The sequence below is a fragment of the Eulemur rufifrons genome, chromosome 7 (assembly GCF_041146395.1).
Source record: "Eulemur rufifrons isolate Redbay chromosome 7, OSU_ERuf_1, whole genome shotgun sequence".
NCBI classification, from domain to species: Eukaryota; Metazoa; Chordata; class Mammalia; order Primates; family Lemuridae; genus Eulemur; species Eulemur rufifrons.
Genome location: NC_090989.1, coordinates 79,641,208 through 79,667,509, shown reverse-complemented (window position 1 = coordinate 79,667,509; position 26,302 = coordinate 79,641,208). Strand labels below are relative to the sequence as shown.

The 26,302-nt window shown below is 41.7% G+C and overlaps 1 protein-coding gene and 3 non-coding genes across 4 annotated transcripts in view; 3 read left to right on the top strand and 1 right to left on the bottom strand.

Moving 5' to 3' along the window:
* MCF2L2 (MCF.2 cell line derived transforming sequence-like 2) overlaps positions 1 to 4,459 on the bottom strand; it is a 207,438-nt gene extending 202,979 nt beyond the window's left edge. Inside the window, exon 1 of the mRNA XM_069471995.1 lies at positions 4,384 to 4,459. Within this exon, the coding sequence (XP_069328096.1) occupies positions 4,384 to 4,459 (76 nt within the window). The remainder of the gene's footprint in view (positions 1 to 4,383) is intronic.
* Positions 4,460 to 14,390: 9,931 nt separating this feature from the next.
* Positions 14,391 to 14,577, top strand: LOC138388649 (small nucleolar RNA SNORA81). The gene has a single exon (XR_011234176.1). It is a non-coding gene; the product is annotated as a small nucleolar RNA SNORA81 (small nucleolar RNA).
* A 749-nt stretch (positions 14,578 to 15,326) lies between these two features.
* Positions 15,327 to 15,456, top strand: LOC138388961 (small nucleolar RNA SNORA63). Its single transcript, XR_011234409.1, has one exon. It is a non-coding gene; the product is annotated as a small nucleolar RNA SNORA63 (small nucleolar RNA).
* Positions 15,457 to 15,643: 187 nt separating this feature from the next.
* On the top strand, positions 15,644 to 15,773 carry LOC138388983 (small nucleolar RNA SNORA4). The gene has a single exon (XR_011234430.1). It is a non-coding gene; the product is annotated as a small nucleolar RNA SNORA4 (small nucleolar RNA).
* Positions 15,774 to 26,302: the final 10,529 nt, after the last annotated feature.

The window sequence follows — 26,302 nt, the reverse complement described above, 5'->3', positions numbered from 1 at the left end:
ATGAGCAAGAGAGCTTTTGTAGATATTTAAACATTTCTTAAATTTCATTTTGCCTGTTTCAATTGTCAATCAATTTTTTTTAGGGTTCCAATATTTTTAGAAGCCCTTGAAGAGTTCATAAGCATTAGGCACAGTGTCTACAGAGCCTAATAGAAGAATAACTCAGATGTGGCTAATTCACTTTTGGGGCAGATGAAGTCACTACTCCCAGATTTTATCAGATGGAGCAACATGTCTAGTAATTCCCACTGGGCACATTCCCATCTGAGCAGCAGATACCCTACTCTAATTAGCCCCTCCCTTCAGCATCAATTGCTGAGGCATGGAGACATTTCAGCCACACTCCACTGCATAATAATGAACCCTGGGATGCATCACTCAGTTTAGTATTCCTCTGGCTGCCTATTATCAACTCTGATTGTGTCCCAAAGAGGTGAACTGGGTTATAGATCAATATCCTAGAGCCTTTATCACCAAAACAGCCACCAATCCAATCTCCAATTATATAAGGAATGTTCCAAAAGATATTCTTTTCTGCTTCACAGTTTAATTGGGTGTAGCCAAACATATGAAACCATTTTAGAACAATGATAAAGATCAAAATGTAAAATAATTACCTCTAATTATGAGGGGACAAGGTGGAATGTGAGCTGGACTGGAAATCTGAACCCTGCATAAGGGATTACTGACATGGACCAGTTCAATCGCTAAAGGTTTCCACTGCTTGGAAGCCCCATGTAAGCCACATGTGCCCTGTCTATCAAAATCCCAGAGCAATCTGGGATGCATTAGTATAAAGTCCGTGTTTACTTAGGCAGCATCTATAAATAGTGGTACAACAAAAGTTGCAGAGAATTCAAGAACTGAAAGGGATAGGGTGGGGGAAAATCAAACAATTCTTTACTGACTAATGTGACTCTGTAGTCCAGAATATAGGGGAGAGGATGGTCCTACCTGTGTCCTGCATGGGTAAAAACATATCTGGACACTGTGTTTACATGTAAACTGCATATTTTATGAGGGTCCCTGACAAACTGACAAAATCCAAAGAAGGGGGCCCCCACAGTGGGCACACACATCACATGAAGAACACTTGAAGGACTTCATCTTTTTACTTGAAAAAATGGAATGTCAGAGACAAAATAGCTATTTATAAATATTTTAGCACTGTCCTTAAGTGTAAAAATTGCCTGCACTCAATACTCCAGCTCCATTCCAAGGCACAACCAATCATTCATCTATTCAGCAAACATTTATTTTGCAACTCCTTAGACTGAAGCCTTGTGTTAAGTAGCTATCTAAGACACATAGGTAAGTAATGAAGAGTCTAGAAGCAGAGGTTAAACAAGCACACAAATAACCGAATAACCATAATACAATGGAGAGTACGATTGGTGTTATGTGAGTAGAACAAAGCTTACTTTGAAATTCTAAGTCACGAATCATTGTGTCTTGCTGGCAAGATCAGAAATGGCACTTCAAATTGGACCGCAAAAGTGTGTACTATTTCTGTGAGGAGAAATATATTATACCAAGGATGCATTCCAGGTGAAGGGAAAAGCAGACATAAAAGCTTTGAGGTAGGAACAGAGTTGATAAACTTAGTGGACAGAGCTGAAGAAGTGAATAGTCCAAGCTGACCAACAATAGGTGTAGAAATCTCAAGTATTAGGAGGAAAGCTAGAACAGTGCTAAATAGTAAAGAGTTTATACTCCAGGCTATAGAGAATGACTAGTTAAGTGTATCATTAAAGGCTTTGGAATATAGAGTGTTGTGGTTTTTATTTTATTTATTTATTTTTTTTTTTTTGATTCCTGGTATAGATTAGCGGCAGACACAGAGAGGCAGGAGCTTTGCACAATGGCTAATAAAGAGGAAATGAAGTCCTGAAGCAGGTTGGAAGCAGGTGGCAGTGAAAAAGGACACAAAGAAAGAAACTCCAGAGGTATTTTAGAAATTGAATCAATGGGACACAGAGCTAATGGAAATATGGGAGGGTAGAAGGTGGGATGATTTTACTGTCAAGTCTAAGGGATGTGGAAAGAGCAGAAACCCCAGCTGGAGGAGGAACTGATTCGAGGATAGAGGTGGCAGAGTGAATATGGAAGCTCAATGTGGCTACCCTGACAAGTAGCCAGGAGAGGACCAGAGGAATGTCCTAACCCACAGCCTTGCTCCAAGCACCTCTCAACCTTTCCCTAACTCATGATCACATCCCTCAGAAGCTGCTCGACGAGGAAATGTCTGAAAAGAACAGGCAAGCATAGGGCCAGTTCACCCTAGCAGAAGCTCCACTGGCTACTCAGCACAACACTCCATGAAGGCAAGAGGCTGTTGCAGAGTTAGAGACTACCCACGCACAGAGATCCCCCAAAAGAGCATATGAAGAGCTGCATTCTGGTCTGGAACCTGACACTCATTACCCCTGAAACCTTAAAGATCAACCTCTCTGAGTCTCAATTCCTTCATTTGTAAGCTGGAGATAATAGTGTATACTCCACCCATTTCACAGGTTTATGAGATTACACATAAGGAGACAGAATGTTGCAAAGCACACAAATGCCAGGGGTCATTAGAAGTTCTTTGAGAGCAGAAACTACAGCAAATTCACGTATGTACCTTGTATGGAAATGTCTTTGGAAGGAGGAAGGGAGCAAGGTGGGGCAAGAAAATACCGTAGCCTGGGTCCCACAGGCAGCTTGGTGGGAAATACCACCTACTAGATCTTCAAGAACATTCTACATCCAGAGAAACAGGAGGGACTGTAATAATCACTCATGTCAACCTTCTTGTGTAATACATGGGAGGCTTCACTCTGAGAAAAGCCCAGTGACCTACCCAAAATCTTTAATGGCACAGTGACCCAGGATATGACAAATAACTGGAACATCTGTACAAACACTTTTTGCACAGTTTTTCCTCACACTATCTTCCTTATCAACACAAGTCACCTTTGATTTGGGAAGTATTATTAAAATTCCTAATTTTCAACCTGAGGCTGAATAACTTGTCCAGGGAAAGATTCAAATCCTGACAGTCATATACCCCCGGCCCACTGTTCTTTCTCTATACCACAATTTCATGCACATGCTGGTTTTTAGCACAATCATTTTAGCATTCAGTATATTTAGAATTCTGTTTTATTAGAAGTTCTTTTTCTTATTTCACCCTGCCTTCAGCAATATGACACATTCAGACTTCCCTGGTAGGATTCTACTAACCTTTTGTCTTAAAAGGTAGCCACATTTGGCACCAGAAACATTTTTTAATACTGAATTATCCATACTGGGCCTTCCCATATAAATCATCTTTACAAAGTATATCCCAAGTGTATCATTCAAAATGTGCATCATTATTACACCAAACACATTGGTCTAGCTCACTCAAAAAGCAACAGTGGCCCACTAATTGCAGCAATATGTACCATATAAGTACGAAGAAAGAAGCTTTAACAAACTCATAGAAAACTGAGGCAAAGAGTTCCTGTCTTTGCCAATAAAAACTGATTTGCATTTATGGGAGGGTCTCAAATAGAAGTCTTGAGAATACAACAGAGAAAAGTATTCCAACAATTCCAGTCGCCCACATCCAAAGTTCTGAACCTGAATGTGTGTCTTTATTGGGGGAAGCCCAGAGAACCGAGCAGGAAAGAAAGTGCTAAGAGAAAATTAACTAGTAATTGTCACAATTTCCTCTTTCTGTTAGTATATAGGGCCTGTGGTTCCATCACAACCCTTATTTCAGGAACAAGAAATGCATGCTTTGCTCCCCTATTTCAACTCAGAGAAGAGGATTAAAATTGCCCAGTCTTCTTGGGCTTGGAGAGGCTTCCCACGAGGGTTCAGAGCGGTGTACTGACACCTCCAGCCGCACAGTAACAGGCCAGACTGCGCAGCAACCCTCTAACGCAACCTGCATCTCCCTACATACACTTTCTTACGAATGAGACTTCAGTGGCTTGGCAGTAGTTTCTGCTGGAAAGCAAGAGCATTGGTTCCTCACGTGTCCCCTCCCTTCTCACTACCCCACAAATCACAACATAATTCCCACCCAGGCCCACCCCCTCTTCAGAAGCAGGTAACGCATTGTAACAGCCCAGTAGCCCTTGTTTAGGCTCAACAGACTTGGCGACCAGCTGGTGAAGGCACCTGCCTCACGGCCTCCCCCGGGCCCCGCCAGGCGTGGAGGACCCCAGGGCCGCCGGTTACTGGCCGCCCCACGCAGTACACAAGGCAGCGCGCTAGACTCCCTGCACACGCCCAAGGCCTCCCCAGGGAGCGCGCTGCCCCCAGCTGCAGGTGAGGGCAGGGGTGACAGAAGCCCAGAGACTATGCCCCACCCTCCATTAATAAAACGCAAGCAGGAAAAAAATCTTCATTTACCGACGTGAGTGATCACGGTGGCCAGTCGCCGGGTGAGCTCCTGGGGGGCCATTTCTTCTTTTAACCAAAACAGCATTTCACTCAAAAAAATAAAAATAAAAAAACCAGCCACTCAGTATAAACAAAGCCAGACAAAACTGTTTCTACTGCTGCTATGGATGGTTTTTTAAAAGCATCCCATCCCGAAGATGCTCTGTCCTCACCCTCTTCCTCGCTCTCTTCAGGCACAAAACGATAGTCACACCCAGCCAAGGCCAACTCTCCTGGGCCGCTGGGCTGCAGCCCGCCAGCCACGCCTTGCAGGGCCTTATTTTAAAGATTAAGTCTGGCGCTGGCGGCTTCCCAAACGTAACGGTTGGCATTTAGAGAGAGGGAAGAGGCAGCTCTGAAAGCGAAAAAAATTAAGTCGCCCCGATCTCGCCGTAACAGCGCCCCGGGCTTCTCTGGCCCAGGGAGCGCCGGGGGTTCCTGGATTTGTGGTCCTGGGCCGGCGGGTCTCCGGCGCCGCCTCCAGGGACGCTCGGGATGAAGGATGCTCTGCGGCTGGGAGCCTGCGTGCGCCCGGGGCAGAGGAGGGGAAGCGGCTGGCGACGCTGGCTCCTCTGCTGCGCCCACCTCTTCCCGCCCGCGGGTGGCGCTGGGGGCTCTCGGGGAGGCGCGCACGCGCCCAAGCGCCGCCCGTCTTGGGTCGGGAACGCTGCGCCTCCTCCCCTACTCGCGTTCCAGCGCAGCGCTGACAGAGGGCGACTCTCAGCCTGTCCTCGGAACCGTGGGGGAGGGAGGACAGCGACGTGGGCGCTCCTGCCAACAGGGGGTTTGCATCGCCAGACGCGTGCCTTCTGAATCTCCGCCCCTCCTCCTTCCCCGCCCGCAGCGAGAAGGGGGCTGACTGGGAGAGGAGCAGCCCTCCTGCCAGGACTCGGGGAGTAAGGCTGGCGAGGCCCTGCTGCCTGCCCCCGTCTCCTGCCTCCGGGATGGGACGGGTGCTGCGGAGGGGTGGGGCGGTCGGAGTGTGTTTCCCCCATTAGGGCTGTCTCTCGCAGTTACCGGCCTCCACAGGCACACCTGCACGGGAGCCCGGAGCGCAGGTTATGTACCCACAAGGCTGGGCACGCATATGCACACTCAGGTTTCCACCGTGGGGGCCTTTCCTCTGTGCAGCTGCTCCTGTGCGCCACCGCTCCGTCTGTCACCTGTCAGGTGCGCCAGTGCTCCTTTCTGGAGAGGCAGTGGCACAGTCCCTATGCTGGGCCTCCTCTCCATCAGCTCCCTTATCCCGTGGCTTTTTTAGGTGGCTCCACACCCTACGTGACAGGCAGCAAAAGACTAACCCGCCAGTTCAGCAGAGCTCCGCGGGGAAAAACCTGAGCAAAGGGGAATTTGGTCAGGGTAGCCCCGAAATCCGGGGGTTGGGTGTTGAATATCCGGCAGGCCGTGAGAGTGGTAGGACCACTCACATGTTCTCAGCCATGTCTTTCTTCTTCCATATGTAAAAAGCCAAGCCCCAAACACCCTGGCTCCGATTTCTAGGAGTAGCCATTCATCCTAGGGGGGTGGGGACATTTTTAAAGGCTTTCTGGAACAACAATTGTGGACTGTGGTTAAGAAATAATGTTAGTCCACCTATGACTTCAGATTTGTAGAGAGGTTCCTCCCCTTGTGAGGTTTGGGCACTTTGCACTCTGTCTGCACAAGTAGGGCACGCATTTTCATAGCAACCTCTTGCAAGAGATTCAGAAAAGGATTAAGGACCCAAAGGAAGTGAAGCAGCTTTAGATTGTGTTTCCATAGTGGTTTCTGGCTATTCGAGGGTCACAAGTATTTTCAAGGAAACAAATGAGATATTGGCTGTTGATAGTGTCAGAACCCTAGTGCTCAGTCGGAGCCCATTGTGAGTTTTGGTCACCAGAAACCAGGGCATTGCTAAGGACACAGGTGATGTGGGGGCATGCTGATCTGGGAGGGTCTGGATTCACTTTGAAGATCCAGAGTCCTCAGCTTTCTCAATTAGGCCATGTCTTTATGAATGAGAATTATGAAAGAGAGAGAAGAAATGTAGGAGAGGAAATGGATGGAGGAGAAGCTTGTGAATAAAAATAAGAAAGAAAAGAAAGAAACAGAAAGGCAATAAATCACATTCAGAGCACTGCACTACTTTCCCATGTCTTCTGTACTTTCACAGTCTTCAAAGGTTTCCAAGGAGATAAATTAGCTCAATTTATGGTAAGATGTAGCAGGCAGTGCCTACCCTCAGAAGCTAATTCTGCCCACATCTCTAACACTTGCTGTCTCAGTTCCTTGACTACTTCACCTGGGCAGTGAGGAGGTGGGTCTGTGATCTCAAGTTCTCTTTTTCAGCTCTGAAATCCTATAACTGGAATTATGAAGAAATGACCACACAGCTAGTGTTCAATAGCTCATACCTCCTTATTCTTCCAAGAAAATAGTCATTGCTCTTGTGAACACTGACATTCTTTCTGCCTTCTCTCCTTCCTTCCCACCCTCCCATCTTCCCTGCCTCCTTTTCTCCTTTGTAATTATGATATCTTTTCTGTCTCCTTGTGCTGTGGGTTGAATGTGTCCCCCAAAGTTCATGCATTGGGAACTTAATCCCCAATGCAACAGTGTTGAGAGGGAGGACCTGTATGAGCTGATTAGATCTCCAGGGCTCTGCCTTCTTTAATGGATTAATGCTGTTATCATGGGAGTGGGTTCCTGATAAAAGGATGAATTGGGTCGCCTTTTATCTCCCTCTCACCCATGTGATGCCTTCTGCAATTTTATGATGTAGCAAGAAGGCCATCACCAGATGCACCCCCTCAATCTTGAACTTCCCAGCCTCCAGAACTGTGAGCCAAATAAATTTTTGTTCATTATGAATTACTCAGTCTGCAGTATTGTTATAGCAGCACAAAATGCACTGAGACACCTTGGCTGGCAAAATCAGAGGAACAAGCTAGAATACCCTGACTGCCTCTCTAGTGAGTCAGTTAACAATCATTCACATCTATTGGACATCTGTTATGGTAGTGATTGTCAATGTCAGGTATAGCAACTACCTCCACCAGATAACAAGTGACTGCTCTGTGCCTGGCATTTTACAAATGTCATTTAGGCCTGACAACAAACCTTTAAGGGCTTTAGCTTAGAAAGAGAAACCATCCTCCAAGCACTGTCAAGGCAGATTCCATCTCCCTCTGGGTGGACTGTCTGTCAGTGCAGCCTCTGACAAAGGAGAGAAAGACAAAGGACCTACCTTGGACAGTAACAGTTGTCACTTTGGCCTCCTAAGTTTCTGGTGCCGCAGATGAGGGTGGGGATGCCTGGAACACCATGGGCTCCCCCAGTTTTGTCTATATCAGTGGTTCTCAAATGTTAGCAGAATCACCTGGGAATAGAGATAATTTTTATGAAAATGTAGATTCCTGGGCCCCACCTCAAGAAATTCTGATTTAGTAGTCTGGGGTGGACCTAAGCACTTACATTTCTAACAAATCCCTAGTAATATTGATGCTGCTGGTCCTAAGACCACACTTTGAGCACCACTGGCCTAGGCCAGAGATCTTCAAATGCCTTAGATCAGCAGACCCCAACACTTCTAGCACCAGAGACCAGTTTCATGGAAGATAATTTTTCCACAGACTGGGAAGATGGTTTCAGGATGATTCAAGCACATTACATTTATTGTGCACTTTATTTCTATTATTGTTACATTGTAATATATAATGAAATAATTATACAACTCACCATAGCTTGAGGACCCCTGCTTTATAATAAACTGGTAGCAATAAATAAAGCACTTTCCTGAGTTATGTGAGTCATTCTAGCAAATTATCAAACCTGAGGAAGAGGTTATGAGAACTCCCAATTTATAGCCAACTGGAAGTACAGGAGTCTGAAGACTTGCAACTGATGTCTGAAGTGGAGGGAAGTCTTATAATAAGCCCTTTATCTGTGGGGTCTATGCTAACTCCAGATAGTTAGTGTCAGAGTTGAACTGAATTGTTGGACATTCAGTTGGTGTCAGAGAGTGAAAAGTGGTGTTAGAAAAGATACCACCTACTCCACAGCTGATTGGCTAGACAAACCCAAGAAATGAAAAAGTCTCTCAAGCTCACACCATCCTAACAGTCATTCCACTGTTATCTTTCTGTTTCCCAAAATCAACCTGCCACCCCAGCAGAGGGGTATATGTGTGCATGTATGTGCGTACCCATGGAAATGGGGGGTAGCCCACCTGCCTCTACCTCTGCTCTTCCACTCTCTTTTCCCATGTTTCCTTTTGGACTTTATCTCATCCTGAAAATGACTGTTACAACACAAATTGAATTCCCAACCTCAAAAGATTTCTACTGTTAAAGTGAGCACATTGATTGAAAAGAATGGGATTCTGAAAGTTGGAATAGGGACACATGAGAAGACCCTAATGGAGCTGGGACATTTTGCACCTACGTTCTCATGAGTCTTCTTTGCCAGTAGCAGTAGAATCTCCACCTCCATCTAGGGGATTTATCCTGCATTGCCCGAGGAAACCGTGATGGTCTCCCCTGAGGCAGTTGCCATGCAAAACAATGTTGATTCTCTTCAGGATCCACCTCCACCAGCCCTCTTTGATTCTAGACCTATAACTAGACTCAAGTCCCAGCAGGTCCCTAAAGGTGAATTACAAAGCATAGCCCATGAGGAAGTACATTACACTTCAAATGAATTACTTGGGTTCTCTAATTTATACAGACAAAAATCTGGGGAATATGTGTGGGAATGGATATTAAGCATGTGAGATAATGGTAGAAGGAATGTAAAGTTGGATCAGGCTGAATTTATTGATATGGGCCCACTACACAGAGATTCTGCATTGAATGTTGCAGCTCAGAAAGTTACAAATGGCTCTAACAGTATGTTCAGTTGGTTGGCTGAAGCATGGACCAAAAGGTGGCTCATGTGTTCAACATAGGCTCATACATTGAAATCCTAACCCCCAAACTGAGTTAGAAATGCTTGGCCTGCCTGGGTTTCATGTAGAGGAAGGTATTTAAAGGCTTAGGGAGATTGGAATGTTAGAGTGGATTGGTCATTTAGCACCTACTCATTCAACCTGGGGGGGAGGGTCCAAAAGACACACCTTTCACCACAACTGTGAGAAATAAATTTCTGAGAGGAGCCCTGACATCCTTGAAGAACTCTGTAGTCATTCTTTTCTGTAGGCCAGACCTTACGGCAGGAACTGCAGTCACTAAATTGGGAAACCTAAATGTAATGGGAGCAATTAGATCCCAGGGTAGAAGGACCAAGTGGTGGCACTCAACTGCCAAAGGCAAGCTGAGTGTGGTTACCATAGTGGACAGCAGAGTCAAAGGGGTAATAAGAATAGTCTAACTCTTACAGACACATGGCATTGGCTAGTTGATCATGGTGTTCCTAGAAGTGGAGTGGATAGGAGGCTTACTAATTCTTATTTGATCTCTATCGGCAGAAAAGTTCTAAGTAAAAAAAAAAAAAAAGTCTAATTTGAATCATAAAAACAGAGAGTCAAAGCCCCTCCTTCAGTTCCCAGACTTGAGCCAGTTTACAGACCCAGAGAACCCCTTGAATGAAGAGAAAATTAGGTCCCCTTTTGGAAGGAACCCAGTACCAGCCCAAAATTTATACTGTCAATATTTCTCCCAGTCTTCCCCAAAGGGACCTATGGCATTTTACCAGGAGAGCTGCACATTAGAGAAGAGGCAATAATGAGATTTGGGGAAGAGTACTGGACACTGGCTCTAGACTGACACTAATTCCAGGAAACCCAAAATGTTACTGTGGCCCACCAATCAGAATGGAGGGCTATGGAGATCAGGTGATCATTGAAGTTTGTTATTGTCTGAATGTTCGTGTCCCTCCGAAATTTATATGTTGAAATCCTAACCCTAACGTGATGCTATTAGCAGGTAGAGCCTTTGGGAGGTGATTAAGTCATGAAGGTAGAACCCTCACGAATGAGAGTAGTGCCCTTATTAAAGAAGTCTGAGGGCATCTTAGTTGCCCCTTCTGCCACTTGAGGACACAGTGAGAAGTTGGCTGTCTACAACCTGGAAGAAGATCTTCCCCAGAATGCTGGCACCCTGATCTCAGACTTCCAAGATTCCAGAACTATAAGAAATAATTTCTGTTGTTTAAAAGTCACCCAGTCTAAGGTTTCTTATAGCAGCTCAAATGGACTGAGACAGTTTTAGCCCAAGTCTGTCTCACAGTAGGTCTAGTGGAGCTCCAATTGCATCCTGTGGTTACTTCCTGAGTTCTGGAATATATAGTTAGAACAGATATACTCAGTAGCTGGCAGAATCCCCGCCCTCATTCACTAACCTGTGGAGTGAAGGCTATTATGGTGATAAAGGCCAAGTGGAAGCCACTAGAACTGCCTCTATCTGGGAGAATAGTAAACCAAAAGCAATACCACATTCCTGAAGGGATTATAGAGATTAGTGCCACCATCAAGGACTTGAAAGGTTCAGGGGTGGTGATTCCCATCACATCCCCAGTCAACTTGCTCCTTTGGCCTGTGCAGAAGATAGATGGATCTTAGAGAATAACAATGGATTATCGTAAATTTAACTAGGTGCTGACTCCAGTTGCAGCTGCTGTACCAAATGTGGTTTCATTGGTTGGGCAAATTAACACATCCTCTGGTATGTGGCTATTGATCCAGCAAATGCTGTTTTTTCTCTATATTCGTTAATAAAGACCACCAAAAGCAGTTTGCTTTCAGCTAGCAAGGCCAGGACCTTCACTGTCCTACGCCAGAATTTGGAATGTTTCCTTTTTTCTGTGCTCAAGACAGAATCAGTAGCATCCGACTCTGTTCCTTACAGTTTCACAGCAGAATTCTCCTATGAAATACCTTGAGCCTGGTGCTTTTTGTGTATTTAGAGTATGGGAAAATGGACATTTATGTTGGATGGATAACATTTATCTCTGACAACATTTATGTCTTCTATGATAATTGGTTTACTTAGAATTTCTATCTCTGGAATGTTTCGGCAAATCATATTTTCTCAGAATCTCATCCATTTCATTCAGGCTTTCAAATTTATGACATAGAGTAATCTTGTGCATTTAAGTTTTTCTGCCTCGATGGTTATTTCCCCCTTGTCATTTTGTATTTTGCTTGTGCTCCCCTTTCTTTCATGATTAGGTTAGCCACCATCCTCTGGCTGTCTTTTTCAAATCTTTTTTGACACCCAAGGGGCCTAAGGAGGCTGAGGACCCGGCAGATCCAGGGGCCCCAGGAAGCAGGGACCACGCCCCGCGGGCACGCGCCTGGCGGGGGGACGAGGGGGTACGACGGCGCCCGGTGGTTGGTGGCGGTGACGCCCCCCGAATGCCTCTCTTGGATTGGCTCATTCCTGGTTCTGATCTGGACGGTGGCCAGAGGCGGACAAGAGGCTTCCCCACCGACGGAGGGTGAGCGGGTCACAGCAGAGGCGCAGCCGCAGATCCGGGCTCCGGAGACATGGCGGCGTCCTCTGTAGATTCAGTGCCGCTGGCGGCAGCGTCGCCCGAGCCTGCTGAGGCCGCGGCAACGAGTAACGGCGCGGGGAGCGGCTGGGGGTCAGTGCGCGGGGCGGGGCGGTGGCAGGTGCGGAGGGACCCAGGGTCAAGGGGGACAAGGACCAGAGGACCCGAGCAGCTACTCAGGGGTTTCTGCTTCCAGTCCCGCTTCCCAGCCTTCTCTTCCCTCTCCCCACAGGACACAAGCTACAGGATGTTTTCCTATTTCCTATTTTTCTACCGTAAGGAAGAGTCTTCCCTTCTTCTTTATTTATTTATTCATTTACTTATTTATTATCTGTGGGTTCATAGATTCTGCTTTTGTTCTGTGGGTTATAGTCTATCAATATTTATTTGTCGCTCAGTTGTCCGGGTTTTGGGCCAGTGGGAGTCTCTTCAGGCTGGTTCCTGTATCCTTTTTACGTGTCCCCTTCATTCCCTATTTTCTAGCACAACAAGATGTTCCGAGCTCATCTTGTTCTTTCTCTGCTCCTGCCTTGGAGCAACCATTTCTCCAAAGATTCCTGGTTCCTTTTACAGAAGCATGTTGTTTAAAAGCTAGTATCTGGGCTGTAGAATGTGCGTGTTCATTGCTACTATGATGCTATTGCTTTTAGGCTTTCTCAGTAGACAGCTCTAGGAAATTTGATTTATATACACATACAATGTACACATACACCCACACACATCTAGATTTGTTTCTATCTCTATCTGCATGAATATTTAAAAAACAACTTGAGTTCGTATTATTACCTCACTGGCAATGCAACATCTCAGGGTTCAATCAGGTCTGCTCTTTGCATAATTGTAACTACTTCTTTGAGAGAAAGAAACCTGGCTCTCATTATCCACAAATATTCACTTATTTGTTCAATCCTATAATATATTAATACGTAAAGTAGTTTCAAAATTGCTAACCGGTACCACTGTGAAAAACAACTAACCAGAGTTCAATATTGGTTTACAGTTATTGCTGTTTTTAGCTTCTATAATTAAAACTATATTATACAGGTTATAAAATAGGCTGTCATAGAGGTTTCATGGCTATAGAGGCTACAAAATCTCTATAATTATGAAGTGTGTGAACTTATAAAAAGACAAGTAGAATAGAATAGATAACCTAGAAGTAGTCCCAAGTGCACATAGAAAGTTAAAAATAAAGGTGGTTTCACACATTATTGGGGCAAAGTTGGGCTTTGTAATAAATGGATCTGGGCCAATTGGCCATTTGGAAAAAGCTAAAATTAGATTCATACCTCATAGCATACACAAAAACAAAGTCCAAATGAATCAAGGATCTAAATGTGAAAAATGAAATCAGTACTAAAAGAAAAAGGCTTTCTAATTATGACTCAAAATTGACCTGAAATAAAAGAAAAATTTGATAAATTTGACTACGTAAAACAAATTTCATGGCAAATACGTCATAAAGTCAAAAGACAACTGACAAACTAGAATGGGGGAAAATATTTGTAACGTATATCACAGGTAAAGAATTAATATCTTTAATATTTAAATATGAAGTTTAAGACTTTTCCAGATCAGTTTTCTTCATTTACACTCAGCAGTGGCAAAGTGACTTTATTTTTTACATCAGAAATACATATTTTTAAAAAGTAAGTTATATTTCTTTTAAAGAGAGGCATTATTCACTTAAAAATACTTATTATATCATGTGTCTTAGGACCCCAGTAGTAAACCCTGAGACAGGGATTCATATGCAAGTCATTAGAAAGTTTCCAGGAAAGAATAGTCAGGGAGTAGAGAAATGGGATAGGAAAGGGAAGGAAGGCAAGCCAGCCTGTGAACAAATTGCTCTATCAAGCTTCTTCCCCTGGAGGTGGCTCAATGTTGCAGAACTCTAAAGTCAGTGTATGTAGTCAATCCTTGGGGTTGTCCTTACGAGAGAAGCAGTAAGGTGGTGAATTTACATCTCCACTCGTCAGTCATCGGTTAAGGGCTGCCCCCAAAGGGACAAAATGTTGAGCCAAGGGATTAAGGATCAAATCTGTGAGATTTACTAGAAATTAAATGTAAGTATGGAGGTGTGCACATGATTTTTCTCCAGCTGGCAGGTTGGGTTAATTGTTACAGTATAGCTGTGAAGTGCTATATTGTCCTTTCCCCCTGCTGAAAGCAATTGTTTCCCACAATCTCTGTCTAGCTCATTTCGATAGTAAGACAGGGACGCTTGGTCTCAAACATTATTTCTCTAAGTATTGTTATGAAAACTTTTATATCTGCTTCATTGATTTGTAAGCATAGTCATTGTTTTTTTTTTTAAGGTTGTGTTGATTTCTGCCTCAATGCTAATCATTATGTTGGAAGTTATTAAGAAGTTCATGACAGATCCTTTTCAAATTCTGGTGAAGAAGGAAGAATGGCCCTTGAAAGGATCAATGTTTTACAATAATTTTGAAAGAGGGTAATGTTTTTCTAATTGGTATACATAAAAAGTATAACAAGGGCATTTTTATTTTATGTTGTTTAAGCTCTGTACTAAAGTCACAGAAACTAACATTATGTCTTAACATTTGGAATGAAGCTAGCAGAGAGAAACACAAGAAAAAAAAAACTGAACAACTGTAACAGATAGGAAAAAAATTGAGTTGAACCTCTTTCTTAAGTCTAGAGTACATCGTTCTAAGATTTGGTACAATAATACCTGTATTTAGCCAGAATTAAAAGAATGAATGAATAACTTGTCTCCATTGGATAGGAATAGAGGTAGAAAACCAAATGGCTTTTTATTCCAACTCTGATGCTAATTAACATTTTCCTCTCTGAAATGCTAAGGAGGGAAATTGTATGCTCTTTATGACAGATGAGAGATTGACCACTTAGACTCTTCTTTGTAAAACCAAGGTGCAGGGTGTACTGGCTTCTGAGAAAATGCATGCCAGGGATTTCAGTGGTAAGAGCTGCTCTTCCCTAGTATTACTAATTAAGATGCTGTCAATATTTAATTATAGGTCACCCTTGAACAGCACGGTTAGGGACACCAACCCCCATGTAATCAAAAATTTATATATAACTTTAGGCTCCCTCAAAACTTTCTTAATAGCCTAATATTGCCCGGAAGCCTTACTGATTACACAAGTAGTCAATTAATACATATTTTGCATGTTATACGTATTATATACTGTATTCTACAATAAAATAAGCTAGATAAAAAATGCTATTCAGAAAATCATAAGGAAGAGGAAACATATTATTCATTAAGTAGAAATGGATCATCATAAAGGTCTTTATCCTCATTATCTTTATGTTGAGTAGGCTGAGAAGGAAGGAGAGGAGGGGTGGTCTTGCTGTCTCAGGGGTGGCAGAGGCAGAAGAAAATCCACTTTTATATAAGTGGACCTGGGCAGTTCAAACCTTTTTTGTTCAAGGATCAACTGTATTTCCTTAAACCGATGCAGGATCTAGTTACAATGTAGCTGTGAAGTGCAGCATTGTCTTTGCCCCCTGCTCAAAATAAAACTGTTACCTTTCAAGCCCTGTCTGCCTAGTGCTCTAGCAGCAGGGATGCTTGGTCTCATACATGTTTACCAACTTAAGCACTGACTTGAGAAATGACTTCTGAGAATTAGGGCTTGTTAATATTTTGCAGGTAGTGACTGAAGGAGAAAAATGCGATCAGGAGGAAATTCAGGTAAAGGACAAACCGATTTTTGATTGCTACTGACTTATTGGTAAGTATTTCACTCCTTTATTTAATTACGATATCTGTCTACCAAAAGTTGGTTTAGGGTAAGGTTTATAGTAGTCTTTGCCAGCTCGAGTTGGGGGGGAATAAAGACCACACTCCATGGTGAACCATGCCATTATATATAGTTCATTACTACTTTGTGGCCTAGAAGAGTATGTAGCAGCTGCTTTTTGAATCAGAATTTTAATTTATACTATCATATCTCAGGTTCTTAATTTTTATGTTCAAATAGTATCTATAGTCATAAACTACGATCTGCCTACTACTTGTGAAAACTACATTCTCAAATTGAATATTCATCTTCTTTGAATTCCTTGCTTTTATTCTGGTGAAATGAATTCATGTAATGTTATGTGTCACTTAACCATGGGAATGTGTTCTGAGAAATGCATCTTCAGGTGATTTTGTTGTTGTGCAAACTTCAGAGTGTATTTAAACAAATATAGATTGTATAGCGTACTACACACCTAGGTTATATGGTATAGCCTATTGCTCCTAGGCTACACACCTGTACAACATGTTACTGTACAGAATACTATAGGCAGTTGTAACACAATGGTATGTATTTGTGTATCTAAACATATCTAAACATAGAAAAGGTACAGTACAAATATTGTATAAGTGATAAAAAAAAAATGGTACACCTGTACAGGGCACTTACCAAGAATGGAGCTTATAGGAGTGGAAATTTCTCTGAGTGAGTCGGTGAGTGGTGAGTGAATGTGAAGGCCTAGGACATTACTGTACACTACTATAGACTTTATAAACACTGTACCCTTAAGCTACACTAAAAAAAGTAATTGCACTATGACTTTATGATGGAGATGATGTCACTAGGCAACAAGAATTTTCAGCTCCATTATAATCTTATGGAACCACCATTTTATGTGCAATCCGTAGTTGACCAAAATGTCATTATGCAGCGCATGACTTTATTGTTTTTCAAGGTGATTTTGTCAGCCAGACAATTTTGAAAATCAGGCATATGAATCAGGAAAATAATCTTATCACTTCGTAACATGGTATTTAAATTGTACTTGGGAATATTCGTGGTTGGTCAGAATACAGTGAGAAAGCAAATGTGAAATGTAGCTAAGATTTTAGATTTTGTACTGTTGATATTCAAAGGAAAAATCAGTAATGCTATTAGATCTGGTTGTCTTTAGCTTATATGTAGGTCTTAAAGTCATGTTGCTCATATTTTATCCTTTCTTGGTGATTCCTCTATAATTAGAATTTTCTTCGAGTTTTCTGCTGGTATTAGTAGGTTATATTGCCCCTGCCTTAGTTATAGTGGCTTTATCACAAAATAAATTGAATTGTGCCTTGCTATTAATATAAAAATGACTTTGTATCAAGATAAACAATGAGTCAGTATTTCCATATTTTTCTCTTATCTTGTTTATTTGATATAAGTTGCTCCGGCAAGAGCATTTTTAATTGGTTGTGTTACCTGTTTTGGTAGAGAGCTGTAAAGGCAAACATATTTTAGTCTTTTTTTTAAACTTTTTTCATTTTTAGAGGTAAGGTCTCACTATGTTGCCCAGGCTAGACTTGAACTCTGGGCTCAAGGAATCCTCCCTCCTCAGCCTCCCCAGTAGCTGGAACTACAGGTGTGTGCAGCATGCCTGGCTCTATTTTAGTCATTTGTGTTACAGCATGTGAGGTGAACTGAGCAGAAAGCAGTGATAAATATGGGTTACCATAATAAATTCTTAGAGGTTTCCCCCTGCTGGAGAAAGTTTTAAGTCCTGGACCAAGGCTGTCCTATAGAACTTTCTGTGATGACGGAAATGTTCTGTATCCATACTGTGCAATACAGGAGTGACAGAACACATGTGAACATTGACATGTGGTTAATGTAACTGAAGAACTGAATTTTCTATTTTATTTATTTATTTTAATTTAAATTTAAATAGCCACATGTGACTAGTGACTATTGTATTAAACAGCATATTGTTAAACAATACTTAACATTTCAGAATTTACATTTGCAGTTTACAGTTCCAAAAGCCTGTCAAAATGGATTACAAAACTGTTCATTTTGTTTTTGTCCCCAGTGCTTACATCTGTCCCAGGCTGACACCACTCTTGGCTGGCCCACTTTGGTATGGGTTTTAATCTTACTACCCCAAGCCAATACTGTCATCTACTTTATAAATGATAATGCTCAAGATGCCTGAGAAAATCTCATTTTGCAGCCAGATGAGCCTTGAATCTTTTTGCACTAACTACAAAAGAAATCTTTTATTTTTCTGTAGATCTTTATCTAGGGTTCCAATTAAAAGCACTCTACAGACAATTTTGGCAAATAAACACTCACCAATGGTTGACAGGAAGCTCGTATCATTCAGTTGTTCATGTAGTACTTGATAAATAATATTCTGATTAATAATTTTTCTTTTGTTCAGAATTGGCAGGAGTCAAGTTGGAAGGAAAACTGTGACCCTAAATGTTAAAGAAGACAAAAGGATTCTATGTGACATTGAGACTTTCTTCAATAACACAGTGGAGGAAATGCCAATGTACATGGTTGACCTCATTTAATCTTGGGATAAAATAGTTTCGTTGTTGTTATTATTTGTTTTTATTTTTATTAAAGTCATACATAAAAGCACATAGATTTAAGAATCTAACAATTATACAAGATGTGTTACTAAAAAAAAAAAAAAAGATAAGAAAAGCAGCCACACTCCCAGGGGCACCTCTTCTAGCCTTAGGACTATAGCCCAGTAACACAAACTCAGAGCAAATCGAGAACTCAGTCCTGTAGTGGGCTACAAGGAGCACGGTATTTATACATTTTGTTACATAGAAAAGAGGAGAAGGGGCCAGTGAAGCAACAGTGACATTCTTACAATTCTCATTGGTGCTCAGTAACATTATACGTAAGATAAAGCAAATAAGCAGTTAACATGTATTGGGTAAAAAGTTAAGGAATACATAGATATCTTACAGTCCTGAAAGGGATGATGGATTCTCTCCTGCCTTTGTGCTTCACCTGATAGCCCAGGTTGCAGTCAGTATGTGTCAGTGAAATATTTCACAGACCCCAGCCTCCTAGGCAAGAGTTCTGCTTAGTTCATTGGCCTCATTTCTCTGACCTATAGGTCCATCCTGTTGCCATCTTGGGCTGCTTTTAAATTTTTTTTTCTTTCGGGTTCTTCTTTCTCTGACATTTGTAATATAGTCATGCCATGATTTTGGTCAAATCAATATTAAATTTACCTTATTGGTATTATGTGGAAACTTTCCGCAATTGAGTCACATAATAACCGTTTATTACTTTACCTTTCTCATACAACATTGTTTAATTGTCCCATTGGCTTAGTTTTCCATATATTTATCACTAGTTCTCCATCTCCTTCTCTCCCCCCATTCCTTGTATTCCTTCTCAGGTTGCCTCTCTTGACCCTGCCCACCCAAGCCCCAGCCCTCCCATCCTCATGGGACTTGTAGGAAGGTCTGTGCTGGCGGGGGAAGGGCAGGTGAGGAGCGCAGGGACAGACAGGGCTCATCAGCTGCTCTGCACTGCCTTGGGGTGTGGAATTTATGGAGGTTAATCTGGTATCTGGTACCTCAATTTCTTCATCTGCAAAATGGGGAGCTCATTTCTCCCTCGTAGGTTGTTGTGAGGCTTAAAGAGTGACTATAAAGCACTCAGAACAGTGCCTGATATACAGTAAATACATGGAAGTCAGCAACCTGCAAAAAGAGAGCTTTCTTTTCTGAGAGGGTAAGAAAAACACTGACAAGCATTATGTTTAGAAAAGCAAGCAGCCCTGTTGGCAAAATATCTGTGTCTTAAGAATGAATACTCAGGGCCAGTTGTGAAAAGCATATGTTTGACCTCTCTGAGATGTACTTTATATTTCAGCCTTTTTATATGTTTTCACATTCTGCAGAATCAGTCTACTTGGAATTTTACATGACTTTTAGCATAACTCTTTTAAAATAAAATAATACTTTAAAATCCTTGTGCCACCAGTTTCCTTAGTGAAGATTCAGGGCTTGTCTTTGCCTATTTGTTCATTTGGCATTTCCCTGTCTTTATTTTTTCATGCCAGTCAACAGAAGTTTATGCCTATGTTTAACTTGCGAGGAAAGGTATGACTTAGTTGATGTAAGTGGGGATGTTGTTGCTGAATTCACACAGTAGGTCTTAAGTTGCCAGCTGTGAAAGGTGAAATGATAAGGGGTTCCCCTTTACCCCATACCCATGTTACATTGGAATTCAAAGTCTTTGGTCTAATGCTGAATCAAGAATTATTAGTAATTCTATATAAATGTATTTTTTGTGAAGGAGTAACAATTCCAAATGGTCCCTAATCTTTGTCCATGGCTTGAGCTAAAGTTTCATAGCTAAATTCATAGCTACCAAATGCCAAACACCAAAATTGAGTAGTATTTTATCTTTTCTAGAGTCAAACAAATTGGATGCCCTCAAATTGGAATTAATGAATTATATAACAACTGAGGGAATATGTCATTTTCCATACTTTAAAATGTGGGTTATAAATTCAAACTTCATACTGTTCTCTTAGTTAGGTGGCTAGGATAAGTAATTACTGCTAAATAGCAACCATTTATGCCTCTCAGCACCAGTTACTGCAGTGAATTTACTTATAAAAATCTATGAAGTTGAAATTACAAGCTTTCCAGTAAATTCTGGGTGATTTGTGATTTCTTTTAACTTGCCAATTTGGCTCAGGGATTGTTTTTATCACATACAGATTAAATTTGTTTAACAGGGAATACAACACCACAACAAGCTAGGAAAAAAATACTTACAATGTGGAATTTGATTGTGCTGATATTAAAGGGATAACTAAAATGTAATTTTCTATTTCTCTTTTCTTCATAGTTAATAATTACTAAATGCTCATTGCCTGCCTTATGGTTCAAATCTCACTCAAACTAGTTCCAAATGGCAGCTATAAGCCTGCCCTGGATTTATAGTGAATCTTTTTTAAAGAGAATTTTTGGTTAAGTCTTAGAAATAATTTTCCACACTGAGATATTTCTTATTCTAATACTTCTAAAATGCCAACAACTAAAGTCCTTGACACATGCAAGTGATCTGAAATAATATAATTTTCATCATTTAGTATTGGTTGGTCAAATGGTCAAAAGCACGACATTAACAGCTTATTGAACCTGCAGATTTAGAGCAAAAGAATATTAAAAAACAGTTGACAGTATCCTGGAAAGTCATACTTGTGTTGAATACATTTCTCTTAGGTGTAAAGGGATTAGTAAAATAATAGAATATCTGCTGGGTAGATAAAGATGAAAATGGGCCTAAAATTGGCAAGGAAACATGGCAGCAGAGTAAAAGCTTACATTTTTTAATAATTCACTTTATGCTTAAGTTCATATATATGTGTATCTAGACATGGCGTGCATGAACATGATTGAATCTTGACATTACTGTACAGCCCCAGGAATTGATTTAAGAGGTGGAAAAAAATCTCAATGTATATGATAGTGATACATAAATAAAATATGTTTTGTAGTATTTTCTGTGATAATAATTGATCATATGCAATTCCATTTCCATTTTAAACATAATATATCAAATTCATGGTTTGCTCCCAAATCTAAGGGTAGCTTTAGGAATTTTAGCAAAATAACTCCACTTGTTTACTAAAAATACAATCTAAAGACCAAAATAATTCAAAAAAGTTTGTTTCATTTGCCTTTCCAGTGTCTGCTGGTTTGTGCAACATCAATGTGTCAATCTTAGAATTACATTTCTGAGAATCTTCTTCCTTATGTAATACCAGGGCAAAGTTGGTTTGAAGAAAAACTTTTGTGATGTAGAAGTTGGAAGTAAAGCGACAGCCATTGCGTTCTGCAGGTTGTTGCAGTTACTGTGTGATGGACAGGCACAGTGGTGCCAGTGGATGCTTGTCCTTGCTCTTGTCTGCTTTGCACCTAGCTTGTCTTCTTAATTGGTGGCCCCACTGGGCAACAGTGGCCCCGGCTCACCAGGCAACTTACTTGCAGATCCACCAAGCCAGGAGCTGTGGCTTCCTGTGGACCTCTCCATGGGCTTCCCCTATGGGCCCACGTTGGCACCTGCGTTTCCCTGCAAGCTCTGACTTGTCTGGCCATGCCAGAATTCTAGGAGGACTGGAAAGTGACTTGTCCTCTCTTCCTCTACCTCTTCCTGCAGTCCATCCCTTCCCAAGATGCTCCCATGCTTGTTGAAGTTCTAATTCCTGTAACAAGGGCTTTAATTCCCATAAAACTCAAGGTGGCTCTGCCTCCATAATACAAGCCTGACTGCTATACTGTCAATATTGCAAAAACTACATGAAAATCATGATTCTGACAATATAATTCATGATTTAAAAAAATAAAGTCAATAAAGGTATCTTATAAAATATATTAATATTTAAAAATAAAAACAGAGAAAGAAGTAGGCTCTTCTAAATGTATTTAGCTCTTTGAGTAATATATAGTCATGTTTTTCACTCTTGAGAATTTTTGCACTAGATCTGCTTTTGTTTCCATGTAATCCAAGTGAAAGGACATTGATCATTTCAGAATGTTTTTCTTTACTGAAGATGACTCAGTTACTTGGATACTTCTGCTGGGATCGTTGCCAGTGCAATTCTTTGCAGTGTGTTGAAGCAATAATGGTTTTCTCTGACAGCTCCTATCTGTGGTATCCAGCAATTTCTGTGGCCAGAAACCTCTCACTCAGTGTCTTGCTGTGTTTGGATTATGAGTGTGCTCTCCACTGTGGCTCTGATATTCAGGCCAGGTTCCTTAAATCTAGGCATAAACATATGAGGCCTGGATGCAGTTTCCTTTCTCTAACCTGCTTATCTGTGTCCTTGGTATGCATGCCCTGTAATTTATGGAGCTATGCTGCAGAGTCAGAAATTGACCATTGTTTCATCTTTGACATATCATTTTCCCTAATGATCTCTGATCTTAGAGCCAGGAGGCCTACTAGACTTAAGCTCTTAGCCAGAAATTTAACCTTAGTCTAGTTACTTAACTAGTCTGGATCCTATCCCTGTGGCATGCTGGTGTTATAGTCTGTTTTTTGCGGCTAGAACAGAATACAACAGACTGGGTAATTTATAAACAATAGAAGTTTATTTGACTCATGGTTCTGGAGGCTGGGACATTCAAGAGCATGGTGCCAGCATCTGGCCAGGGCCATCTTGCTGTATTATCCGTGGGAGAAGGCAGAAGGAGAAGAGAGAGCAAAAGGATGCAAAACTTGCTTTTATAACTAACCTGCTCCCGCCCTTGATAACATTAATCCACTCATGAGGGCAGAGTCTTCTTGACCTAATCACCTCTTATTAGGGCCCACCTCGCAACACTGTTGCATTGGAGATTTAAGTTTCTAACACATGAACTTTGAGAGGCACATTCAAACCATAGCATCCCATCCCTGGCCTCCCAAATTCATGTTCTTCTCTTAATGCAAAATATATTTATTCCATCCTAGCGGTCCCAAAAGTCTTAAGTCATTCCAGCATCAATTGAAAAGTTCAAAGTCCAAAGTCTCATCTAAATCAGATATGAGTGAGACCCAAGTCATGATTTATCCTGAGGCAAATTCCTCTCTAGCTATGAACTTGTGAAATTAACAAATTATGTGCTTCCAAAATACAGTGGTGGGACAGGTGTAGGATAGACATTCCCATCCCAAAAGGGAGGAACAATGAAGAAGAAAGAGGTAACTGGTCCTAAGTAAGTCCAAACCCCAACAGGGAAAACACTAAGTCTTAAAGCTGGAGAATAATCTCCTTTGACTCCGTGTCCTGCATCCTGGGCACGTTGGGTGGGAGATGAGACCCCAAGGCCTCAGGCAGCCCCACCCCAAAGGTTTTGCTGGGCTCCATCTGCCCAGCAGCTCCCACAGGCTTGAGTCTCGTGCCTGCGGCTCTCCCACGCTGACATTGCAAGTGATGCAGAGTTAGGGCAAGAGGGAGCCAAACTCACGTTTATAACAAGCCCAGTCTCACAGTAACTAACCCACTGCTGTGGTAACTTACCCACTGCCATGATAGCAACATTAGTCCATTTATGAGGGCAGAGTGCCCATGACCTAGTCACCCCTTACAGCCCCCACATCTCAACCCTGTTGCATTGGGGATTTAGCTTATAACACATGAACTTCAGGGGATGCCTTCAAACCATGGCAGCTGGCAAATATTTAAAAACTGGTTCTCAAGGTGTGGGAGCTAATGGGGTGCTAATTCGTATAATAGTATAATATTTGCTGATTTCCACAGTGTAAATATATTCACCACGGCCAGTTTCAAGCTGCCAAGGTGAAGTCACTTAAAGAACACGAAGCTGGAGGGAATACGTGCTGTTGGCAGGCTCGAGCAGAACACTGCTTCCTCTTCAGTGAAATGAGAAAAAAAATTAGTACATGTCCTTGCTCACGTAATTGTTGTTTCTTACTTAATTTGATCATTCATTCTTTCAATAAGCACTTAGGTCAAAGGCACTGCGCTAGATACTGGGGATGAAAGAGCTATCAGGGGTTTTGTGGCATAAATAAACTAAAGCACATTAACCAAAAAAAAAAAAAAAAGAAAAAACCCTCTTTAACCCTTAAAATACTATATAAATGCAAGGATTGGTAACTGGAATTAGGAGTAATAAGACTAGGTATGTAAAGGACTTTAGGGCCTCTCTCCAAAAAGGCTATATTTATAAAGAGCTACTTTGTCATTAGGTAGTGTAATGAGATATTTAACAACATAGATCAAGAAAAACCTTAATAATAATTTATTTATATCTTACCCACTTCCAAAAAGCATTTAAGATAGCTTGTTGTGTTAAAAAAAATCAGAATAAGACCAAATCCAATGCTCACAAAGACAGAACTGAAATACAAAAGGAGAAAAGAAGAGACAGAAAGCAGATCAGCAACTGAGCAAAACCGTGAACTCATCGCCTCCTAGGAACCAGGGAAGTGTTCGTATTCGTCAGATCTTTTATCAATGCTTAAACAAAACATTGGTTTCAACATGATCGTTGTATGGGTCTATAGTGCTCCATGTTGTTACAATTTATAATTCTGGGAATTTATTGTGTAATTGGGAACACATAATCAAAACAGAACAAGGAGGTAAAACTAAGACATGTTTCCCAAAGTCTGAGCCCTCAGGACCTTATTCTGTGTTTAGTGAAACAGGTTCCTGGGCAGTTATCTGCCCATCTGTCATGGCCCAATCCATCTCCTACACCCTTCCTGGCCTGCTGCGCCGGGCCCACACTGGTAGCCTGGCGTGACAACCACCTTCTCAGTGGGCAGCCACTGCCTCCCACGCCCCCATCCAAACCCTGCGCTGGCAACCTGGCTCCTGCAAGTCCCTGTGTGTGGCTGTGACTCCAGCCCCTGCTGGCGTTTCCTTCTCCCAGGCCAAGCCCCGCACCTCTCACAGAGAGCAGGTCAGACCTCACTGCTCCAGGACCCTCCAGCCCACGTCCAGGCCCCTTCTCCTCGCTGTCCCTGCTCAGCACTCCAGTTACTCGTTAGCTGTCTAGTTTGTCGGAGTTGCAAGTGAATACAAAATCTTGTGACCTTTGTTTCATTTCTTATGAGAAATGAAATGCAAAGGCCATGAGAACAAAGATTACATCATATATTTTATTATTATGGAAATGATAACATTTACAGAATGATCTATGAGAGCCAGGAGGGGAAGCCAAGATGATCTAATCCAGCTCCTGGACACACAAAGAAACTGAGAGCCTGAGAAGGAGGTGACTTACCCCGTATGCTAGTTGTAAAAAGAACTCCAGTTTCCCAAAACCCAGGGTTTTTATAACACCATGCTAGTTTCATTTTGTGTTTTATTTAATGGCCAGCAAGTAGAATTTTTAGATATTCACCAAGATACAGGCCCAAAACTTTCTCGTGTAGGGAAAAGAACAAAATCAGAGAGAGTCAGGACATCTCAACTTCCATTCTAGTTTTCCAAAGCCTTTAGCAAATCATGCTGTGGCTCTGGGCCTCTATGTTTTCACCTGTAAAATGGGGTACGAGCTGGATGGCCTTTAAGGCTATATCTGCTTGCAGCGTTTTATGAGCCTACTAGCCCATCAAAGACTTGACAAGTACCTGGCAGAGCATGCGCTCTCGCCTCTGCTCCCCACAACGTGTCCCCTCAGCCTGGGACACACTTCCCCTCCTTTCGCCTCACTTACTTCTTTCAAAACTCTGCTCAGACTTCACTCACTAAATATTGCCAGTGTCTTCTCCCCAGGCCTGGTTAGATTAGGCATCTCACCAGTTTATGTAAAATCCTGTGTAAGTCCTGCTATTACCTTATCACTCTGTATTATTATAATTTTTTCTTATCTCCACTAGTAAGATATGAATTTACTAAAGATTGGGATTACATCTGGCTCACTCTTCTAAGTACCTATTACTATGCCTGGCTTATAGCATAAAGTCAATAAACATTTGGTGAATGAATCTAAATTTTAGGTTGGGATATGAACTTACTAAAGACGGGGATTACATCTGGCTCACTGTTCTAAGTACCTATTACTATGCCTGGCTTATAGCATAAAGTCAATAAACATTTGCTGAATGAATTTAATTATTTTAGGTTGGGAAACAAAATCAATGCTGTGATACCGATTTGGGCTAAATCTGTTAAAGAGGCAGCTTTATGGAAGGAGAGGATT